At 39.6% G+C, this 22,685-nt stretch overlaps 1 protein-coding gene across 4 annotated transcripts in view; it reads left to right on the forward strand.

The window, feature by feature from the left end:
- TRAK1 (trafficking kinesin protein 1) overlaps positions 1 to 22,110 on the forward strand; it is a 136,640-nt gene extending 114,530 nt beyond the window's left edge. For 3 of the 4 annotated variants that reach the window (XM_075083477.1, XM_075083479.1, XM_075083478.1), the window contains 4 exons: positions 401 to 717; positions 5,044 to 5,373; positions 14,122 to 14,224; positions 19,115 to 22,110. In XM_075083477.1, the coding sequence (XP_074939578.1) occupies positions 401 to 717; positions 5,044 to 5,373; positions 14,122 to 14,224; positions 19,115 to 19,913 (1,549 nt within the window). In that variant the 3' untranslated portion in view covers positions 19,914 to 22,110. The remainder of the gene's footprint in view (positions 1 to 400; positions 718 to 5,043; positions 5,374 to 14,121; positions 14,225 to 19,114) is intronic. The other variant, XM_075083480.1, reaches the window with a different exon arrangement.
- Positions 22,111 to 22,685: the final 575 nt, after the last annotated feature.

Raw genomic sequence — 22,685 nt, forward strand, 5'->3', positions numbered from 1 at the left:
TTGTGACTCATTATGGTATTCTTGCAGCATTGGCCGTGTAAGATGCTTGCTTGAGTTTGTATAACCGTAAGAGACCAACAAGTAGGCATCTCTCATCTGCTTGCAGGAGGAAGTTCTTAAGTAAAGCACAGCTTTTCAACCAGGAGTTTCCAGGCAGGAACTATGATTCAAAACTGTTTTAGTATGCAAGAGAAAGAAAATATTGGTGTTTGCCTTTGAACTCTCCAGATGAGTTGTTCCGAGACATAGTAATTTAAAGGTATTGGTGAATGTCTCAAAACTGTCATGTGGAAGTTTTTAGCATCTCTAAGTACTTTTTTTTTCTCCCTCCCCTCTTCCTCCTTTTTTTTTTTTTTTTTTTTTTTGTGTGTGTGTGTGCGTGCCCCCTGTTATGTTTTAGAAATGAAGACAGGATGAAGAAGCCTGGAACTCCGGGGACTCCAGGCTCCAGTGACCTAGAGACTGCCCTTCGTAGGCTGTCCCTCAGGCGGGAGAATTACCTCTCGGAGCGGAAGTTCTTCGAAGAAGAGCAGGAAAGGAAGTTGCGGGAACTGGCAGAGAAGGGTGAACTCCATAGTGGTTCTGTTACCCCCACAGAGAGCATCATGTCGCTGGGAACTCACTCCAGATTTTCAGAATTCACTGGATATTCAGGAATGTCAATCAGCAGTCGCTCCTACCTGCCAGAAAAGCTTCAGATTGTGAAACCACTAGAAGGTGATAACAAAGGGCCTCGGCCTTTATCTGTTCTTCTTGGTGACTCTTTGTGGTCTCTTATCCATCACCAGAAAGCAGGAAATCTTTGCAATACATATTCTTTTTACTTTAGAGACAGTAATCCACGCTGTTGGTTTGAAATCTTCTAACTACTACATTTTTGCTCAAGCCTTAAAAGTGTTAGGAAGCAATTCCAGCCATGGCAGTAAAATAAATGTTACGGGCCACACATGCATCAGCAGTGCAGCCTTACATCTAACCTAAATCGCGATGTTGCCATTTCATATTTAGAAAAGGAAGGTTGCTGAGTATCTGAAACCTAAGGAACAAGAGTATTAGTTCATCAAATCTCAGTTCTGCAAAGCAGTGTCTGGAAAGACCTTTACCTACTTTAAATAGTCCAGTTGGTCTAATAGGACTATTTTTGTGATTAAAAATTACCTCTGGACTTTAATTGGCTCTTTGAGTCTTTATGGCTTTGGTTTCATGTGTGAAATGAGGTGGGGTTTTTTAAGTCAAATTTCCCCCATATATTGTCCAGAAAGCGGCAAGATATAGATAGATGGTAGTCAGGGCTAGAGTCTTGTTAGAGTTAAGTGCATTTCTGTAGTATAACAAAGCTGACAGAGCACATGGTGTCACCTGCCTGGCTTTCTTCAGTTGTTTCAGGTTGTTGCTGGAAGTTAAAGTTGAGTAAATCCCTTCAGGTTTAAAAAAAAAAAAGAAGCTGTTTTCCTATAGTACTTCATAGATATTCTAGTTACATAAATTTAGCTTTGGTCTTTCTCTCTCTTTTCCTTTAACAGAACTCTGGTGTTGCATTACATTGTGTGTGTTTTAATTGCAGAAATTCCCTTTTTTCATCTTTTTAGAACAAATTTATTTCATGTGTAAGGAGCACTTAGCATGACAAATATTCAGAAGCAAAAATAACCCTTCTTGTGTCTGGAGGAAAGTGATGTGCTGTATCTATTCAAATGAAACTATAGCCATAGCACACAAGTCCATACTGTTCATAGCAGATTTTAGTAGTTTGTTTTCGTGACTGCTTTTAAATGGTCGTAAAAAATTCTTGTACCACACGAGGAAAGGGATGATCCAGCTTTGTTTCAGTTACTGGTTGCTACCACTGTAATAGATTTCTGTCGCCATCCCATTATATCTGCTTTTTTCTTCCAATAAACTCTTGAAGTCTTTATCATCTTTCTATCGGTCTGAGTTTTTTTTTCCTGGTTTTGTTCATTGTTCTCACTGGGTCTTTTTTTTTTTTCCTTAAAATTATTGCACCTTTTAAAGTACATCTAGTGTTTGATTTTATGTCTCATTTGTACTGTGTTTGTGCCTGCCTGTTTCATAAGTTTACTGTTTGTTTGTCTTTTATTAAATACATGTTTATGATTCTGTTCCTCACTTCAGCTTAGTTTCTTTCCCAGGTATTTTTCATGAGATTTAACTTTTTTTTTCCCCCAACTTCATGGATACTTTCAAATTACTTGGGCAAAATAGTCTGCTGTACCTGCAGACTGTTATCAGTAGTTGTGCCTTGGGTTTCTATTACTGTTTTCTTAAGGGTGCTCATGCCATAAAATGGGGAGAGAAAAAAATCAGTTCTATAATACGTTTCAGGTTAGTGGCTTCTATTCCTTTAAAGAAATCTTTTAAATCCCACAGTAAAATAAGTAGGGTGACAGAAGCACTAAGAAATTAATCTTATTCCTTTGCATCTTTGGAAAAAAAAACACAAAAAAAACCCCAATCCAAAACCAAAAAACACTTTCATGCAGTCAAATAGAACGATTACTTAATATGACTTGTTTTGGTTACAGCCTGGTGGCTTTTTGGTTGTGGTGGGGTTTTTTTGTTTTGTTTGTTTGTTTTAAATACTGTGTATCTGAAGTTGCTCGTACCATAAGCACAAAATAGCACACCCTGTGTCCCAAGGAAAACTAGAACCTTGGACTGATTATGTCTTCACTCACTTTGTTGCAATTGTGGCAGCAACACATAATGAATTTCCAAGCTTTCTCTGACCCCGATACTATACATAAAATGATGCAGATAATAGGAATAGAAGAAAAAAAAAACTCTCTTCATATACTTTATTTTGCTTTTACATTTCTTCTCACTTCAGCCTGGCAGTCCTACTGTTGCACACTAATTCTCTCATGCCAGCTTTTTCTGATAGCATGATTTACAAAACTGTCTAGTAGGAGCCTGGGACAGGATACAGGCCAAGGTGTTGTATTTCGCCCCTTTATATTGGCACTTTTTTTTAATCATAAGATAGTTGACAACTGTTGCATTGCTTTCTGCATTAGTGTTAATTTTCTGTATGGAAGAGTTATAGCTCCCTTTCACACATTTTGTGAGATCGAGATTAAAGTAACAGGTGGGGAAAAACTCAGATATCCTCTTTTTTGTGATGAAGCTTAGGCCACTTTGATTTCCAGTTTCCAAAAGAAACTAATTACATGTAGTGTCAATAGAAATATTAAAGCTCAAAATGCAGATATCCTGGTGAATATATTTCCAGAGGAAAGATACAAAATGTTATCAATTAATGCTTGTCCTTTGCAGAGTTTTTGAGTATGGATTTTTGTGAGCTTTAAGGTCAAAAAGATTACATCTTCAGAAGCTTGCATATAGAAGTTAATTAGCAACAGGATTTTATACTTACAGACTGGGCAGAAAAAATTTTGACTTCTGGTGTTTTTCTGTGACTTTTGAGGGTTTTGTCAAACCGCAAAGCTCTACTCTTTGCTTAAGGCTTGGTAATATCTGGCACTTCTCCACATTCTGGAATATTTCTTCTATGTACAAGCAGAAAAACTTGACCTTCGTGACAATTCAGGAATAAATACAATTTCTTCATTAGTTATTTACTTTGGGGTTGTAATTGTTTCTACTTTTTCAGCCTCAAGAGTACCACTCAGTCTAAATCCTCTTTAGTCCCTCAAAAATTACTTAAAATAAAAAAAAAAGGGGGGGGGGGGCCCACCATTATCCAAAGTAATGTAGCAGATCCAATTATTCTGAACTAAAAATTACACTTTTAAAAAGTGAGATAGACTTAATTAAAATGCTACTCAGTGATCCCAGTCATTCTACAGAAGGACATTTTCTCTGTTAACTTCCTATTAACATTAAGCTTCTTGTTAATATATATATTTTATATATATATAAAATAGTGGTTTAGATTTTTGCACATACTATGCAACATACTGAATGTTCCTAGGCTTTGAATACTGGTAAGACATTTTTATGTCAGCTTGTTGACTGAGCCAGTGTTCTGTTATGGGGAGAGCAGACAGGAACAAGACAACAAAAACTGCTCTGATTTGATCTGTCAAAGATGAAAATAAAGATTTTTTTTTTTGTGTCATAGGAATCGGAACGAATAGTTTTAAGTCACAAGTTACAGCACAGTAATGATTGGTAGGCACAGAAAACTTAAGCCCTTGCGAGCAGTGTTTGATCACTACTTGAAGAATCTGATAAATCCTCCACTGATTTCAGTGGGCTTATCTCAATTTAATCTGATAAGTTGCTGTTTCTGACTCATTGTCTCCTATTGAATGCTGAATATTGAATGCTTTTCTCTGTAATATGCACCTCTATCCTCATTCAAAACATTTTTCTGCCAAGGATGAAGCTACAGGTACAGTAGCATGTAGTTATATAGTAGTAGTTGACTTGCTGTAGCATAGGGGCCATACAAGTATTTAGACTTGATGTATAGGTCAGAGGTATTTTCTGCTTACACGTGCCTGGAGTTGATGTGGCTTTCTAACATATGGTGAAAGCTGAAATTGGTGTGTAATCTGTGTGGCTCCTGTCCTCCTGTTAGCTACTGGTAGTAAATTCTAGTATGTTTCTAGTACCTTTCTTGGTGTGAACTTAATGCGGGAGTATGCAGTATATGTTCCTCTTAGAGCTTTCTGTGATGGTGCTCAGATAAACTGTTAAACGTTAATTCCTCCTTCTACTTAATCCTGTGAATTGAGGGAGGTAAAAATATGAACAGGGAGGGGATTTGCATGTGCGCAAGTATGCGACATCTCACCACCAGACTTTACCTGTCAAAGTGCTCACGTGATCAGTTTATTTCATATTGATCAGGAAATGAAGAAGAGTAAGTGAAGCAGTTTTGCCTTGTAGCTTGTCTTCCAAGTAATGTTAAAGTCTAGAAATATTAAACCCAGAAATGTTAACGGTTTGGAGCTCCCAAATCTTTAGTCTTATGCATAAACAAAGTGGGATTTTCTGCCTTTTAGATCCTGGATTGATGACTGATTTATTTTGGTTATTTTTGTGTTCCCTTTGAAGGTTCTGCCACTTTGCACCACTGGCAGCAGCTGGCTCAGCCTCACCTGGGCGGGATCCTGGACCCAAGGCCCGGGGTTGTCACTAAGGGCTTCAGGACGCTGGACCTGGACCTGGACGAAGTGTACTGCCTTAATGACTATGAGGAAGATGAGACAGGTGACATTTCATACAAGGGCCTAACTACCTCGACGCCAGTTCAGCACACAGAGACCTCAGGTGAGAGGTCACAAGCACAAGTGACTGTTTCAGACAACAAGAATAACTCCCGCCAATCTCAGGCTTTCACAGAGGAGATGCAGGAGTCCGCGACTGACGATGATGAGGGGTCTGGTGAGGGAAACTCATTAAGTCCAGTAAAACTGACATCTTTGCAGGATTTTGATTACTGGGCCATTCTCACATCTCTGCAGAACAGCATCCATAGTATTGCTTTGTGTGTAGCATCTGCACGTTAATGCGTGCAGTAGTTAGAACATAACCATTCTAACATTGGCTCAAAAATATTTTCTTTAATATAATTTTACCTTTTTTTTTTTTTTTAGTAACAGCATCTGTGGTCAATATTTTACTCTATTTTGATATGAGAAGGCTGCTAAAAGGAAGTGGTTTGTTCACAAACCTTTGTGTAGCATGTATACAACTTGTATGTGTATTTAGTGCACACTCTTCAGTGTATATAATGTATAGATGATATATATTTTGTATGCTTATAGTGCAGATATTATTCTGTTCATAAGAGGTGATGATGTGCTTAAGATTTTTGTACTTTGGGTCTAAATGGTGACAAAGTTGCATCTAAGTTGCCTTTGCTGGAACAAATGGAAGTGCCTTGAAAAAATCAAAGAAAGAAATTCTGCAAGTTTAATTAATTTATCTCAGGTACAGTTACCTGTTTTTAAATCCCCTTTGACATAAAGAATTAACAGGATGGTTTTTTGCAGAGAATAATGACATTTCCCTCATTCCGTCTCCACCACACTATTAAATTTTATCATTCCTATTTTTACCATACTAAGACTTAAACATGTTTAAGTGATGCAGTACTGCATGAGTTATTAGATACTCTGAACTGACACTTGTGGTATATTATTGCACAAGGCTACAGGTTCTCAGACTAAAGATGTGTTTTGAGTTTGTGTGGTTTCTTTTTTTGTTGTTGGGGTTTTTTTGTGGGAGGGTGGAGCTGTTTGTTTTGTTTTAATAAGCTATATAGGAGTGTTAGTCTTCATTAAGATTTGCTTCAGGTAAAGAATCGTATTTAGTCCAGAATCAGTAAACTACCGGAACTCCTTTTCCTTCAGACATCTTGTTTTTATATAGCTACTTTAAATGAGGATACTTTCTTCCCCCTCCTTTTTTCTGGAATAGATCATAATTTATTATTTAACTGGTGTTTGGAAGATTAGATTGTCTCAGGGCTAGACAATAGCATTTCTGTTATTTTTGTGAAGTGCAGAGTATCCTCAGCTCTCACTAAAATGGCAGTTCAATGCTTTCATCTATCAAATATAAGCCACTTTTTGCAGTCAGTTGTATTAAGATTAAACTTAGAATCATAGAATCATTTAGTCTGGAAAAGACCCTTAAGATCATTGAGTCCAACCATTAACCTAACACTACCAAGTCCACCACTAAACCATGTCCCTAAGCACCACATCTGCACATCTTTTAAGTACCTCCAGAGATGGTGACTCAGCCACTTCCAATGGTTGAACATTCAAGCCCTTCAACTTCCCTTTCCATTGGCAAAAATTGTCTTTATTCTATAAGATCTATTGCCTAGGAATAATGAGTATATTAACTTTTTCTATTAATACAGAAATAAATAATGCCTTTGCAGGGGTTGTGTACAGTTTTACAGTTTTGGATAGACTCTAGGTGTTTAATCATTTTGAAGAGTCTAAATAACAGCAGCGAGAAAAGCTGGGGATCTAGGAAACATGGCCTGAAATAATCAAAGACTGAAATAACTGGCATTTTTTGGGGTCTATGGAATAAAAGATCCAAGAAAAGATATGATTCCTTTTAAAACTTACTTCTGCAGAGAGGAAGGGAAGAAGCAGTTTTTCATGTACTCAGGATACAATATTTGTGCAAAAAAAAGAAAGCTATTCATGTTACACTTTGGGTGATGAATTTTCTAATCGTAAGAAAATTCAACACAGGAACATGTTGGAAATTTGGAAACATTGTTATGGACTATAAGTAGACAGGAATATAGATACAGTTTAGGGGTTTTGGATGGTTTTATTTTGAGAACAGGCTTGTAAAACATCTGTGGGTAATCATTTGGGAGAGTTCTTCGGAGTAGAAAAATAAACGTAGACCTGTGCTACGATTACAAACTGACAAGACTAGTATTTCTCTTCATTTCCTTTCTCCATTACAATTTGAATACAGGTCACTGTTGTTAACAAGTTATTCCCTAGTTGCTGCTGATTTTGCCTGGGAGAACTCTCTAGTTATCTCAGGCAAGATTTTTAAGCATATTCCCTACCTTATAAATTGGCAAGTAGAGGAAATCTATGAAATTGCCCTGGCAATCTTATTTCGTTGTCTATTGCTTGCTGAGTAATTTTGATGTGTTACAGAAACAGATAAGTTGGTCAATATTAATGACTTCAATGTGTAGAATAAACAAATGCACTGAAAACTTCAATTTCCCATTCTTTATTCTTCCTCCAGATTGCCCAGCTGCTTAGGATTTAGGAATATCCATGAGCCACCACATCATTATTGGTTGCATTGCTCAAATGAAGTCAAGATACTGCTGTATCTGCTTTTTATTGAAGCAATTTGGCAGATGGTATACAAGGAGAAGATAATTGTGGATGTTTTCAGAGTAGGCAGATGCTAATGTGACAGTGCTTCTTAGGATCCACAGTCTGCCCACTGAAGAATACATTTCGGGAGCAGAGATGTGTGCTTAGCTTATGAATTCATTTTGTATTTAAATATTGTGCAGCCATTGCTCCTCTTGAAAAAAACCTCCTTAGCATTCTTTCCGCCTCTCCTAGATTTCTCTGTAAGAAATGCAGTGCAGGCAGGGCTGTGAATGGACACACATTTCCTTAGGGCGCTGTCACAAGCACAAGGTTACGATCTCATTGCTTGCATGATTCCAGGCAGCAACATACAGAATAAGCTTTTGCTAGAGAATGTGAAAGTAAAATAAAAAGGGAAGGTGAGAAATATCTTGGATAAAATCTTTAGTGATAGTGCTTTTGCTTGTAATCCGGGATAGCTCCATTGTGGAAAACTCTAGCCCAAGAGGTTCATAAAAGCAAGGAAGTTTCTTCCTACAGTTGCCGTTGGTGCAGGCCATAGAGCGTACAGTCTAGAGCTACAGGTCTTCTAATGTGAGAACAAAACACATTTGGAAATAAAGGGCCTACAAGGACCATTTCCAGCAGGTGTAAGTCATCTTAGTCTTTTGGGTAGGTGTCTGCTTGATTTGATATGTATGCTTTCAGGGTTGTATCTTACCATTTTTTCACTGGAGATGTTCTCTGGCAGAGTACCATGACGTCCTATTTTTACTGCCATTTTGTGGGTGTGTAGAGTGGTGCTCAAGATGAGCCCTAAGAGAAGTCATTTTAACATCCAGGCTCAGGAGAACAAACGTTGCTGGTAGTGCCAAAGATGTCTTGTAGCCAAAATAAACGTATTCAGAGCAAAGTATCAGTTGTTTCTTGTTGAGTGATGGAGAGAGTCAGAAATCATTCTGACTAAATAAGAAAAAGTTACGATCCTTGACTTTTCCTCTCCCTGCGTTGAGACCTGTACTATCCATTGATATGTAAAATAACTTCCTCATCATATATGCAGATTATATCCCAATTACGGCACTGAACATTTCAGAAGAACTCAACGCACATGTAATTATGACCTACAGTTGGTCTGTCAGAGCTACACGCTATGTGTGGGCTCAGGAATTTTATGGAGGATTTTAAATTCCAGAATTGCAGTTCTAGCCTAATACCCAGCAATAGTTTGAAATTTGTATACCACTTGTGTAGACTCAGCATAATTGGAACAGTAAGAAAGTTATAGGACACAGCATTGTTAATACCATCTAGGACAAGTAATTTTTGCAGCACAAATTTTTAGTAACCTCAATATATTTTTTTACTCTTTGAAAGAAACTGTAATATATTATAAAACTGTACAGAGTCTGTTTTGGGGAGAGGGGTTGTTGGGGTTTTTGTTTTGTTTTTTCTAGTTCATTGCCTTTCAGGTTTCCCTTAAACAAAATGCCCCAAGCTGTTCAAAGCACTTAATAATGTTGTGAATATTCTAATTTTGGAGTTGGAAGGGCTACTACACTTGATTCAGCGTGTGCTTAATTGGGTGTTAGTTTTGGGTGCACAGACTGGTCTTTCAGTACTTCTGTTTGTTAGTTCCACTGATTGATTGCTTTGAACAGACATGTACACAGCATTACGGATCAGCCGTCTTGTACTTAGTGTTTAGACCTTAACAATGACATGGAGATCTTTCTAAATAGATGCCTAAAATCATGAAAACATGCAATGAATGTCTTATGTTCAAATTGTTTTTAGTAGGATGGCTATACGTGTTTCTAAGAGATTACCATTGTACAGAAAAGCAATAAATTTTGTAATTCTTCTTAGAACAAGGTTATGATTCATATTTAAATATAACTTATTTTTCTTCAAGAAAAATTTGTCAGCATTTACTATCTGTTCTGTTAAAATGCTAGAATTTTAATTTGGGATCCTAGCCTGCATAACATCGTGTTGAAGCCACATTAAATACGTTGAAGTCTTTTTACATCTGTGCTCCATGTTTTTATATATATGAGAAGGAGACCTCAGCCAGAAGAAAGCTAAGAAAATACTGTCCAAAGAATACCTGCCTTGGTTCAGTTTTTTACCTCTTGCTATTTCCAAAGGCAAAATAAACAGAAAGTTTGGAAATGCAGATATTCAGAAAATTATTTTCTTGTCAGTTTAAGAAACGTAATGCTCCTGGCATATATGTATGGAGTCTTGGAGGTTTTGAGCATTCACAGTTACCCCTGAAACCAGTGTTTTCTGAAGGACATTGGCGGCAGTGTTTTCTGGAGGACATCTGAAGGCACCTAAACACCTTTAGGAAAGCACCATACTCACATTTTACAGCTGTTGTGTTTATTACGCATCTCCATTTTGCTTTAGTAGTTAACCAAGGCATCAGCTCCCGCATACCCTATATTCCCCCTGTCCTGTCAGCCAGTTTTTAAGTACAGGTAGTGCTGGGTATCGGAGCTTTCACGTTCAGTCACCTGGAGGGGATGAAATTTGCTGAATTTAGAGAGTGCATGAAGCAGCTGTCTTGTCCTGTGGATCGCAATGGAGTTTTGTGACCTGGTTTTCAGGAATTTCACCTTACCAAAGTATGGAGTTGGTGGCATAGAATGGCAAAAGTGAAGTCTCTAGCTTGTATCCCGAACGATGGCACTGGAGGAAAAAATTGCCTCTTCCAAAGCAGGCAGAGCTTTTTTTTTTTCTATTCAGCAATAATATAAACTTCGAATGCTTTAAAACATCATCTCCATCTGCTGCTCTAAGGACTGCCCAGCCTGATTTTCGTTCCATCCCTGTCTCACCAGCCTGTGCTAGAGAGATGTCCAAATTCCACTGCTCACTTTGCTGAAAGAGCAGGGAACCAGGTTTCCTCCTTTTGTTAAACATGCCGAAGAAATGATGAGCAGGGTGGCTTGCTTCAGAGTTGGGCTAAAACTTTACCTTTGTACCAGTCTGAATCAAGCCATATTATGAAGATTTCTGATATTTATTTTTTTTTTTGGGGGGGGTGGGGTGGGGTTAAGTTCATTTTTGCATAAATCACTATTTGACAGAATAGGTATTCATATAAAATGCAAAGATGTGCCGGCCACTGTGAGCTCTCTGCCTCCTCACTATTCATTTAGTGTAACAGCGAATCTGAGTTTGGAACCAGTGGTACAAAAGTCAATCGCGTTTTAGTATAGCTGCCTCTGACAAATCTTCCTCAAACACAGTTTCTCTGACACCTTTTCATGGATGGGGCAGCCCACTAGTTTACCTACTGTAACTTTGTACCTTTCTCTGCACGAGCTGGTTGAAAATCCAGGTTAAATGGTCATCTGAGGGTTCCCTGAGCAGAAGGTCATGTCCTAAACTCATCTGTTTTGCTGTTTGCACCTAGCAGAATAGCCTATAAACTCTGAGTACTGAAGCTGGATCTGAAACAGCTCTGAGCTGTATAAAAGCAGCTTTGTGTTCTGAGTCGGGAAAGCTCTGTTTTACCAGAAGATGTAGCGCGCTCTGCAGTCAGTTTGATTAGTGCCTGCTTTCCCACCCCCGCCCTGTGTTTTAAAAGGTGCTTTTACAACAGTATTTGTGTTTACAGGAGGGTCTCTTTCAGCTACGATGTTTTGCACTTTTTTCCCAAAATGCCTAAGAATTGTTTGAGAAAGCTCAATAAGGTAAAGAATCAGTAATTACTGGGAGACAAAACATGACCCAGCAGCAAAGGTTTAGCTTGAATTTTAATTTAGGGGAAAAATGCACATACAGTTTAGTTTATGATTTCCTGATTGATGAAATCACATGGTGTTTCTGTAAATTTTGTTAAACAAGGAGTTATGTACAGATTCTTTTTCATACAGATATGAAGCCTCATTGTTAATCATCTACTGCTTTGAAAAAAAGGATATAAATAAAACATTTGGTTTCAGACACAGTCACATGGAGCAGATGTGTATATTTAAAATAATACTTTGCTGTATGTACGTGTGAAGATAGTTTCTCTTATTATAAACTTGTGTATTACTTCCTCACAAACTTATACCAGCTCAGGAGATGGCCATTCTTATGTAAAATTACGAGGTTAGGAATGAATGATTTTGTTTCTGTTTTATAAACTTTGTTCATTTACAGTAACAGGTTCTCACTCTCTCTGTATTGTGTCCAAAGGACGGAAAATGCTACAGCAATATGATACACCCTATTGTTGACTGATGGAGAATGAAACTGGTACAGGACTTTCTTAGTGGTATTTGAGGGTGGAATGAATCCTTGGAAATTGATGATTTTTTTTTTAAAATAATTTCAATTTGTTTCCTCTTATTAGAGTCAGTGATTTCTCTACTTTTAGCAGCCTTCTCCTATCTCTGACTCATTAATAGCAATGAGTCTTGCTTTTGCTAACGCAGCTGTGTATCTTCAGTGTGCTGTTTCCAATCTGAGGGGATCCCCGTGGATGTTACAAATGGGGAAGATGCACTGATTGTATTACAGTGATGTGCTTTGGGTTGAGCTTGCGATCTTAAACCGGCATTGCTTTATTCTGTTCTCTATTCATCATCCAGGGATAATTGCTTTGTTTCTACTTGATTTATGTTGAAGTCCTTTGTTTTCTCTAAATAACCAATTTTTTCATGTCCAGTTATTTGAGCTCTTTCTCCAGATTTTCTTTTAACTCTTTACAATATGGAGAGAATCATGATTGCTAGGCTGTGCTCCCTTGTAATAGCTTTTATAGTGCTCACACTAATCTCTAAAGCAACTGGATTCCTGAAGCATCATAATTACCATCTCTGGAGGTGAAGTAGAGCTTGTTGTTATGTTATGCTGTGCTAACATTTGAGTGTGTTAACATGACACTCCAGTGGGTTTTTAGAAATATTCTTCTTTAATGTACAGCTGTACATTCCAGCGCTAACCAGAAGTTATCTCACGTTGTTTGCTTAGCCACTTCTGCTTCCACTGTTCACACTCCCCACGCTCTAGCCTTCACACACTGCTTATACGTGTTCTTAAAGGACTACCGAACTGCACACACTGTTTTGGAGCTGTAATACTTTATATGTGAAAAAGGGAACACAGCCACAATTAAGACTTGCCTTGCTTCTGCTGAGCATCTCTGGAAGTTCAGAATGGTGTCTGGTCTAGTTGGTCTGTCTGTCCTTTGCAATGTGTTGAGCAGTTGTGTACTGTGGTATTAAAATGTGGCTTAATCAGGGAATGGCTCAGAGGGCTGGGTAGGACTGAGAGGGAGGGAGCTGCATACAGGTTTTATTGTGCATGTCTTTTGACACCTGATAAGTTTGGTTACTAAGTAAGGGAACCTATGCAATCATGATATCTTTGATGTAATATTTAACTCTGGGTGTTTTCCAACCAGCTTTTCAGATGCATGGCTCTTAAAATTTGTAGCAATTTTGCAATGGCCACAGCTGCATTATACAGCAGGTTAGTATATCCGCAGAAGTAGCCCTACTAAGAGGAAAGAAATTGGTCTAAGCCCTTCATTTTTTTAAATTATGAGCTGTATTGCTTCTTTCCCAAACTACTGATACACTGAGAGAGTGGCATCTTTACAGCCATGTTTGTGGAGAAAATGCTTTACTACACTGTTTACAAGTATTAAAAAAAAAACCTGCTATGTTGTGCAGCTGAGGGCATACATTCTTGAAGAACCTAAACACATGCACAAGAGAAATGTCACAGATGTACAGTAGTGGATCCAAACAACTACCACTTTCCTCAACGTGGATGTGAAAAGTCACAGATAGAGAAATAGTACTATGTGGCCATCCCCTCCCCAGCTTTTCAGTCTGTGTTCCTATAGCAAGCTGGATCCATTACTGAGAAGTAATGAGGATACCTTTTTGTGGATCAATATAAAAGCTGAAATGCATGAGCGTTCAGAAAACTTTAGTGCTCCTGAGCTGGTACTAGAAAATGCTGCTTGTAATTTCCACTGATGGAAGTTGCTAGTTTAGATGAGGACTAGTGTTTCAAGCACTGCCTTGTCTAAATTTGTTTTGAGCAAGACTTACCTGCAGTGTTAGTGATCATGGGGAAGTTTCAGCAGACCCTTTTAGCACTGGCCTTGGAGTCCTAGATGTGTTTGTTTTGGAGAACAAGTGTTTGTTACAACTCTGTAGCACTTCTGTATTTCACTTTTCTTGCATTGATCCTGTCTGAGGTACCTCATCACTTTTTGCATCTGTCTTATCAGCACGCAGAAGTTTTGTTTTCCCCTTTTTTGTGTAAAATGCAAAGAATTTGCTTTTTTTTAATTTAGTACCTCATCCTGGGAAGTGCATGTCACAAACCAACTCCACCTTCACCTTTACCACCTGCCGCATTCTGCACCCTTCCGATGAACTCACACGAGTCACACCAAGGTAAGGGTTTCCCATGATGGCAAAGCCTTTAGCTCTGTCAGTTTTCCCTGTAAGGAAATGCAAAGTAATGGCATAAGCAAAAGTACTAGCTACACTGGTGAAATACAGCACAACCCCAAATTATTCGTCCCATTTTGAGTTACCTCAACCTGATTTTCTTTGACAGGCATGTGCAATGCTTTAGAAAGGCAACCAAAATACTTTAAATTTTGTTGTCTCTAGGTAAAATATTTCAGGATCAGACATAACTGAGTTGGCTTCCAGTATCCAAACCTAACTACCCTTGATCCCAAACTAGTTGTAGTCCTCATGTGTGAATGCGCAGAATGTGGTCTCGCAAAAAATATGAGAGATTTTTCCAGGGAAGAAAAATCTAAACCTTTGGCGCAGAAGAAAAAGGGGTGCACAGGTAAAGAAAGCCGGTAAGCACATGAGGAATGGAAGAGGAAATATGCCTTAATCAAAAACAGGGAGATGTCTGCTTTGTTCCTTGGTGTAATTGTTGGAAAGGAGTTCATAGTAGCCAGACTAAAACCAATAAACTGGCCTGATAATAGCAGTTGGCATGTATAGGCAGTACACACCGATAGGAGGCAATTCTATAGTCTTGCAGAAGGTGAAGATCTGAGAACCACAGGGTCTGAGTGAATTTCATGCCTAAAGAGGCAACTTTCCTTCCTTAGCAATGCAGTATTTAAGGAATGTTTTTTTCTCTTTAGAAGGACAATGCCTCATCACTTTCTCTGCCCCTTCCAGCTCCTGTGTGGGAGTGTACCATTGTGTAGGTCCCCATTCAGAGGTGATGTGTCTAGACTTGTATAGACATGAGATGGGCACTGACTACATACGGAACGCATGAAAAGTAAGGGTATTAAATAGGAAAACCTGTGAGGCGGGAAGGAAATGGTTGATGATTAAATGTAACTTTTCTGCTTCCCTTTCTGAACAAAGTTAGTTAATTGTGATCTGGGTGGGTTTTCTTTACTCCTTTGTGTCTTCCTCTCCCCTCAACACAGTTACTGAAGAGATCCTTTCATATGGCTACAGTTCTATTTGATTCTTGTTACTGTTGAATTGCTGTTAATTGTGGTCACAATAAACTCCTTGATTATGTTGGTTACTAAATGGAACAAGTTGGCCATAGCTGACAGCTAAATTCCATACATTTTCAGGCGCCTTAATTACACCCAAGTTCATCATTCATTCAGGAGGAAAGAAAGCAAAATAATATGATGTTTTCAGCGGACATGTTTAAGGAGCTCCTCCTTACCAACTATAAATGATTCTTCACAGGTCATGTGAGGAGGACGAGGAAACTGCTGTATGTCTCGTTATGCTGAGAGGAGGTATAGGGCAGACACTATGACCCAACGTGGCGGGGGGTGAGCAACACTGCCAGCATCGTCTGTGTTGGCAGGGTCATGAACAAGGAATGCTAGTGTGTGTGGCACCAGCTAACCCAAAGAGTTTTGATATTTACCTACCTGGTTGCCTTTTAACCTAGCCTCTAACCCAGGTGACGTTCTAACCTGACTAAATTTCGTCTAGCTAAGTGAGGTACTCGTTTGTTTCTTTTCTCAGTCTAACTCTGAAACTGGCACTGGCCTTGAGCTGCTGAGGCCAGTTTGAGTCTGTTTCTGTGGTTGTGTCTAGGCTGCTCTGCAGTGTTGGTCAGTTTGATGGGGAAAATATTTCTCAATTAAAGCAATACCAAAATACTCGAACAAACAGAAAAGCAACACCTACAAAACAATCGCTTTCTTGCCGGGATGTCTGGGGTTTTTTTATTGCACTGTAGTGTGTACCTGTGCTGACAAATTAGTAGAAATACTAATATAAATATCTATGCATCTGAAATCTGAAGCTGGAAAGAATGAAGCTGTTAGAGTTAATAAGCCATTGGAGTGCTGTAGTTTTCATCTCATGACTAGGACACCTTAGAAGCCTCATAATTAACACCCTATGTCTGGGTTTCCAAAATGTACTTGGTCGTACCCTGTAGCAAATCAGTTCACGCAGTAAGTTTTCTTTCTCCTTCTCTCCCCTCCCTCATGCTTTTCAAGACTACTTCTGTACTTCTGTGTTTAGCCAGTATGGGAGATCTATCACAGCGGCTGTCACTGCTCCTTAGTTCTACCATGAACTGAAATCAGAGTTAGGAAGATGGAGCTTTAATCCATGTTTAAAAGAAGAACTGTGAACTAACTTCTCCTTTCCACTCAGCCTTGCCTTCAACCTGTGTGTGTCTCTGTGTGTGTGGCGTCCTTAGCTCTGCTGTGAGGAGTCGTTCTCCCTTGCTGCTGGTTCAGTCCAGGCAGATTGAAGTGATCGTAAGGAGAGCTGGCCTTAGCACATCTACCACATGCACTGGCAGCCACAGAACACTGGGGGGTGCAAGAAGACCAATTCCAGAGCCACTTAGCAAGGCTGCTTTTCAAATTACACAACTCCTAATACTAGTTTTCTCAAACGTGTTTCACTGCATATAGGTAGGAATATATGAGATTATTCTTGTTGAATTGCAACTGCAGGGCAAAAATCCTGTGTGAGTTTCACTTGCTTTCAGTAGAGGTTGGTACAGTTCTAAATTACTGTAGAGATCATGTTGGTCAGATCCTGTTTAGCCATGGAAAAATGTGACTTGAGACTTCAGAAAAGCAGGCTAATATTTCCTTAATTAAGGAGTGCCTCAAAGATGTTAAAGTACTGCTGACTTTTAGAAGATCACTGGAGAAGAGTTCGTAGTGTTACAGTAACACATGTCAGCTGATCACTATTTACCATGAGACAAAGTTCTAAGCTTATTAGAAACTGGCTCAGAAAAAAACATTCCAGGATGTCTAACCTGACATACAGAGTAGTCTTGGCTTCCCAGAGTTCATTTAAAGTAAGGTGAAACAAGACCGCACATTCCAGTGAGGACATCATCTAGGCCCTTTTGTCCATATAGGCAAAAAGGATGCAGTTCATGCATTGGGCTGAGGCTTCTCTATACCTGGAAATCCGACCAGATTGTCTCAGTGTGGCTTTTTGATGCATTTCTTAGCACAGAGAACCCAGCTTAAGTCAAAACCGCATGTTACAGCAGAGCCAATCCAACAGTGTGGCTCTGCTGAAAAGGGGAGATCCTGCTCTTTTCCCCTGGCCACCCCAGTCCCAGCCACTTAGTTTTCATCCTTTCTTGCATGGGCTTTGTTTTTTGTCTGACTCTTTGCCAAGTGTCTTCTACTTGCTAACCTGGCAAGGTGAAGGGGAAGATTTCCTTCTTTGAACAGTGGTGAGCTCTCAGGTCAGTCAATTCTCTGTTAGCATCAAGTGTTGCGTTGTTCAAGACCCTTTAAATGTAATTAGAGGGGATGAATCCATGCCTAGGAAATACTATTGTGGAATTCACTTTTTTGTGTATGTGTACGTGGCAAAAATCGTCATTTCAGTATGGTTAGAAGTAGTTGGAAAGCTTTTTTTTAAAAGGTGCATGGATCTCCCAAATAGACATGAACTCAGAGTGTCATGGATGTCCCATATGCCTTGCTTCTGGAATAACTGAAGTACCCCATGCCTTATTCAGTGAATGGTGTGCCTTGGACTGCCATAAATTTTCAGTGGAAATTACGCATAGATACACATGCTGTGGCTAGCCTGATCTATAGGGAGCAAGCTTCTCAAGGATGACACTGTAGTGCCAGAAACACTAAAACCTCGATGTCCATGAAATCTCGTATTGTGGCACAAAGGATTTTGAACGTCTCCTTTGTGTTGGTAGCTCTTTGGAAAGAGGGGCTGCACTGAGTCTGTGTTCATTCAGATGGTCGGCTTATGAGGAGAGGATGGTCTGCCAGAATGAATGTTATTTGATATGCCTCAGGAAATCCCATCCCCTGATAACTAGTAGTAGTGTGCTTAAGAAAACAAAATGTAGTAAGGTAGCACTAAATATAAGTATGTAATGCCTGCCACTTTTTCTAAATGTGCAGATTATTGCTCATTCAACACTTTCTTGTCAACTGCCTGTACATAGTTTATTTTGAGAAGAAAGAACTGGAATTGAGGAGCAATTTAGACATGTTTCAAACTATTGAAGTTAATGTTTTACCAAATTAACAGTAGAATGGCTCTTTGTCATATTTGGTTTGCTGCCGAGTTATCACTTATCTATTGGCCAATTGGCAACCAAGAGCTTGACTGCATTTTCTCATCTCTTCTGGTGACTGTTCACACGACTGCGCATCTCCCACAAAGGTCAGATGCCCCATCCCTTTCCCCATAAATGAAAGCAAGTTAAACAGAAGAAGGGAAGAAGGATTTCACCTTACAGAAGCGCACATTGGTGACAATGCCAATTTCCAGCAGCTTTGCTACAAATGGTTCTGTAGCACATACGTTCCCCTCTTTCCTTGCTGCTCTCTCTGCTGTGACCCAGCAGTACTAGAAGGACTAGCAGTTCTGTGTGCTCAGAAGTGACACTAAAAAGTAGACCTGTCTTGCTTTTACTATCGGTCAAGCGCCGCCCCCCTCCCTCCCCACCCCCACCCCCCACCGTTGTCTCATGGAAGCAACTGGGAGTTGAGACAGCCAGTAGATCAGGAAGAAAATCTGAAGGTGTTGATCACAAACCTGTCAATGTAATGGTTTATCAGCAGAAATGTGGCGGTGTTGGGGAATGCATTAATCCAATGAGACTGCGTGGTAAAGCATGCAAAGTGGAAAGATGCGTTTTGTAAGAGATGACGTTTTTGCACTTGTCATCACATCTGTGAGGAGCTGGGAGCTGTCAGTTTCTTGGGCACTCTCAAAATGGATAGAAGGCCCTTTTCAGAGTTAAAAGTCTGTCTTGCAGTAAGTTTTAATTCCCTAGTGGAGAGAATAATTTGCCTGCTCTTTTGCTTTCAGCCTTAATGCAGCACCTACTCCAGCTTGTGGCAGCATTAGCAATTTGAAGGGCACCCCGGTGGCTACTCCCTGTACTCCTCGGCGTCTGAGTTTGGCTGAATCTTTCACTAACCTCCGGGAATCCACAACGACAATGAGCACGTCTCTGGGGCTGGTGTGGCTGCTGAAGGAAAGGGGCATCTCAGCAGCAGTGTACAATCCACAGAGCTGGGACAGAGCCAGCAAGGGCACGTTCCTGAACACATACCCCCCTAAAATGGCGATCATTCCTTCCACTCCACCAAACTCACCTATGCAGACACCTTCTTCATCCCCTCCATCTTTTGAGTTCAAGTGCACCAGCCCACCTTATGACAACTTCTTGGCTTCCAAGCCTGCTAGTTCAATCTTGAAAGAGGTGAGGAATAAAAAGAACATCAGGAACAGTGAGAGTCAGACTGACGTGTCTGTTTCCAACCTTAATCTTGTGGACAAAGTCAAGAGGTTCGGTATTGCCAAAGTTGTGAGTTCAGGGCAAACATCAGCTCCTCCTTTAACTGATGACCAGGGACCTCTTCTTTGTGGGGCACAAGGACCGGTGAGGGCCCTTGTTCCTGGAGGCCTGGCACCAGAAGGTCTCCCATTGGGCTGCCCTGCTGTGACCAGTGCCATCGGGGGCATCCAGCTGAACACTGGCATCCGAAGGAATCGGAGCTTCCCCACCATGGTGGGTTCCAGCATGCAGATGAAAGGCCCGACGTCTCTCACTTCGGGGATCCTCATGGGAACCAAGCTCCCGAAGCAAACTAGCTTACGATGAAGGACTTTATTTTTACAGCTAGTCTTTTTAAATAAAAATATTCAGATTCTTTCTCTGTCCTTCTTTTCCTTTCCCCACCACCCCTTCATTGCCTCTTGAGTTTGACAAATCAACTTCGTGCCTAATGGGAGAATTGTGTAAACTTTGTACAAAATGTGTAAATATTTACCAGATCTATTGTAACTAATTGGATTATTTTACTGTTCAACTGAGTGCAAAAGGCTCTACGTTATGATTGCTGTATTAAGGGTAACTTGCTAACCTTTTGAAAAGGTTTTCTTTTTATTAAGATGCACTGAAAAAAAACAAAAGGAAAAAACCAACAAAAAGTGACTTGACTAGGAACACATGAATTCTGTAGCTAGCCTAACTTGAGTCGAAGGTGCATGGGAAGCTATTGAATGTGTTTTGTGAGACCTCACATGACATCACTTGAAGCATGGGAGCGTTTGTGCTTCGTCAAATGCTGAAAAAAGCACTCGGTTTAATGCGGTAGTTTTAATTCTGCTTCTGTAGATGAGTTGAGCTGAGTTATTGGAGTGCCTGGCTATTATGCCTGAATGGATGAAGCTTTTTTTTTTTTTTGTCCTGTTCTGTATTCTCCTCCTCCCAGAGGTGCTAAACTTGAACTAATACTGTGTTGAGGTCAGCAGGCCTACTGGGTACCTGGAATATTGACATATTCCTACCACTGCTGTTTCATTTGGCACGCTAACACTCTGTACGACTTCTTTTTTGTTTATTGTTTTGTTTTTCAATGCTGCACTGGATTGTGGACGGAAAATGCTTTACTATGTGTTGCTGCCACTGAAACACACTTTGTCAGTGCCCCCAAAGAAAACAGTTTTCACAACTCATGAGGTAAACATGGCAGTGACTTCCTAGAAGTCAAAGTTGCGGAACAGATTGACAGATAAGAATGTGGTAAAAGAACACGTAGCAAAAGCAGTATTAGGAAAAGATGTGTCCTTGAAACCTCGGCAGAGAACCACAAAAAACATTTAGTAACGGAATGGTACAAGCTGGAAAGAGCCACTTGCAAGAACAACTTGCAATCCTCATGCTGATCTTCAAGTTTCCTGCATGTTGAGGACCATGGCCTTGTAAACAGGGTGATAATATCCGTCACCCATTTTCTGTTTTCTGTTTTCAGAGAAACCTTTTTCATCCAAAGTTGGACCTTAGCAAAGGTAAAGATACGGGAAATGCTTTATTCCACAGTGTTTTTAAACTGAAAAACCACCTCCGAATACCAAACATGTAACCCCCACTATTTCAGAAAATAAACAAAAGACCCCACAGAACCTTTAATTACAGCCAGGCAATCCTAATTTATATTGCAGTTTTCTTCTCTGTTTCTCCCAAACTTCTGCTGGGTGCTTGTAGAAAGAATTGAAATACCCTGGAACAGGAGCACACTGAGGGAGCTTGCTTCTAGAGCTGAGCTGAAACCTGTACTTTTTTGGAAAGGGAGATGGAGAGGAGTGAAGGGGGGAGGGTTTAATATCTGCTTTTTTTTCCTTGCACTTCTTGTGGCATCTAAACCAAGCTCCCCATTTGTTACCGTAATCACACTACACGTAATTGCCGTGAATTGCCATTTGTACCAGACTGTTACTAAATCATTAGCACTGATAATTTCTTGTATAAATGAAACAGTCTTTTAGTCTTTGTGATGAGAGATAGGCGGGTGGGGTTTGTTTGGTTGGGGTTTTTTTCCTGAATTAAGTAGTTATTGCAGTAATGCTATGGACACTAAGGATATTTTCTGAGAAAGAAAAAAACACATCGGTCAGTTACTGCATGTGTTTGAAGACTTCTATTTATTCTATGAACTTGAAATGTTTTAGTAAAATGTCATCAGCTCTCTTTGCTGTTGTATGTGTGCACTTATTGCAAGTAAATTTAAGTATCTTTTTATTTGAATGTATCTTTAAAACAGTAGATAGAATAACGGTTGATTCTGAAAAAAAAAATCACGGACTTAATGGACCATTTTATATACCCAAAGGAAGAAAGCAATACCATATGAGAACTTAAAGTGTAGAAGTTGAATCATGCAATCGGGAGGTAATATTTAGCCTTTGCATAAGCAGTAGGAGCTGTCCACCCACTGGAGAAAGCAATTGTAACACATCTGAAAGATGAAATTTAATTTTTTCTTCACTAATATCAATAAAATAACAGAAAAGTTGCACTGTTGTGTATTTTTCAGCTTTTTTCCTGTTCTTTAAAAGTGATAAATATTCCACCTTGATCCCTTGCTTTCCTCTCTCAGTCAAAGCAAAATAACAGGCCATCACCAGGTTTGGTTTTAAAATTCTTAGGCAGAGAAGTGGTTGAAGAGTTGTGAGATTTTAAGATTGCTGGAACTGGTGAAACTTAGGTCAAAACAAAAAATATAAGTGATTGCAGTTTTTTTATTTTTATTTTAGTTCCAAGAAAAAAGAATTGGATCTTGTGTGGTTTGTGTGTTTTGAGCAGGAGAGGGATGTGAACTCCCCTGGCTAATATGATGCAAAAACTATAGTGACAGAATGTGACAGTACAGAGTAAGGAGGAAACATCCTGTGTTTTCCAAGAGACACAAGTGAGGTTTGCTGCTAGCTAGTATTTTCGTTATGGAGGGAGGAAACAGCCCCTGAATAAATGCCAGGTAATCAGAAACTCAAAAATTCTACACACGTGGTGGGAGCGAAGTAGTAGCAAAAGAGCTCCCTGGAGGAGCAGAACATCATAGAAAGATTAGACAGCCTCATACGTTGAGGAGAG

This window comes from Phalacrocorax aristotelis, chromosome 2 (assembly GCF_949628215.1).
Source record: "Phalacrocorax aristotelis chromosome 2, bGulAri2.1, whole genome shotgun sequence".
In the NCBI taxonomy this organism is placed as follows: Eukaryota; Metazoa; Chordata; class Aves; order Suliformes; family Phalacrocoracidae; genus Phalacrocorax; species Phalacrocorax aristotelis.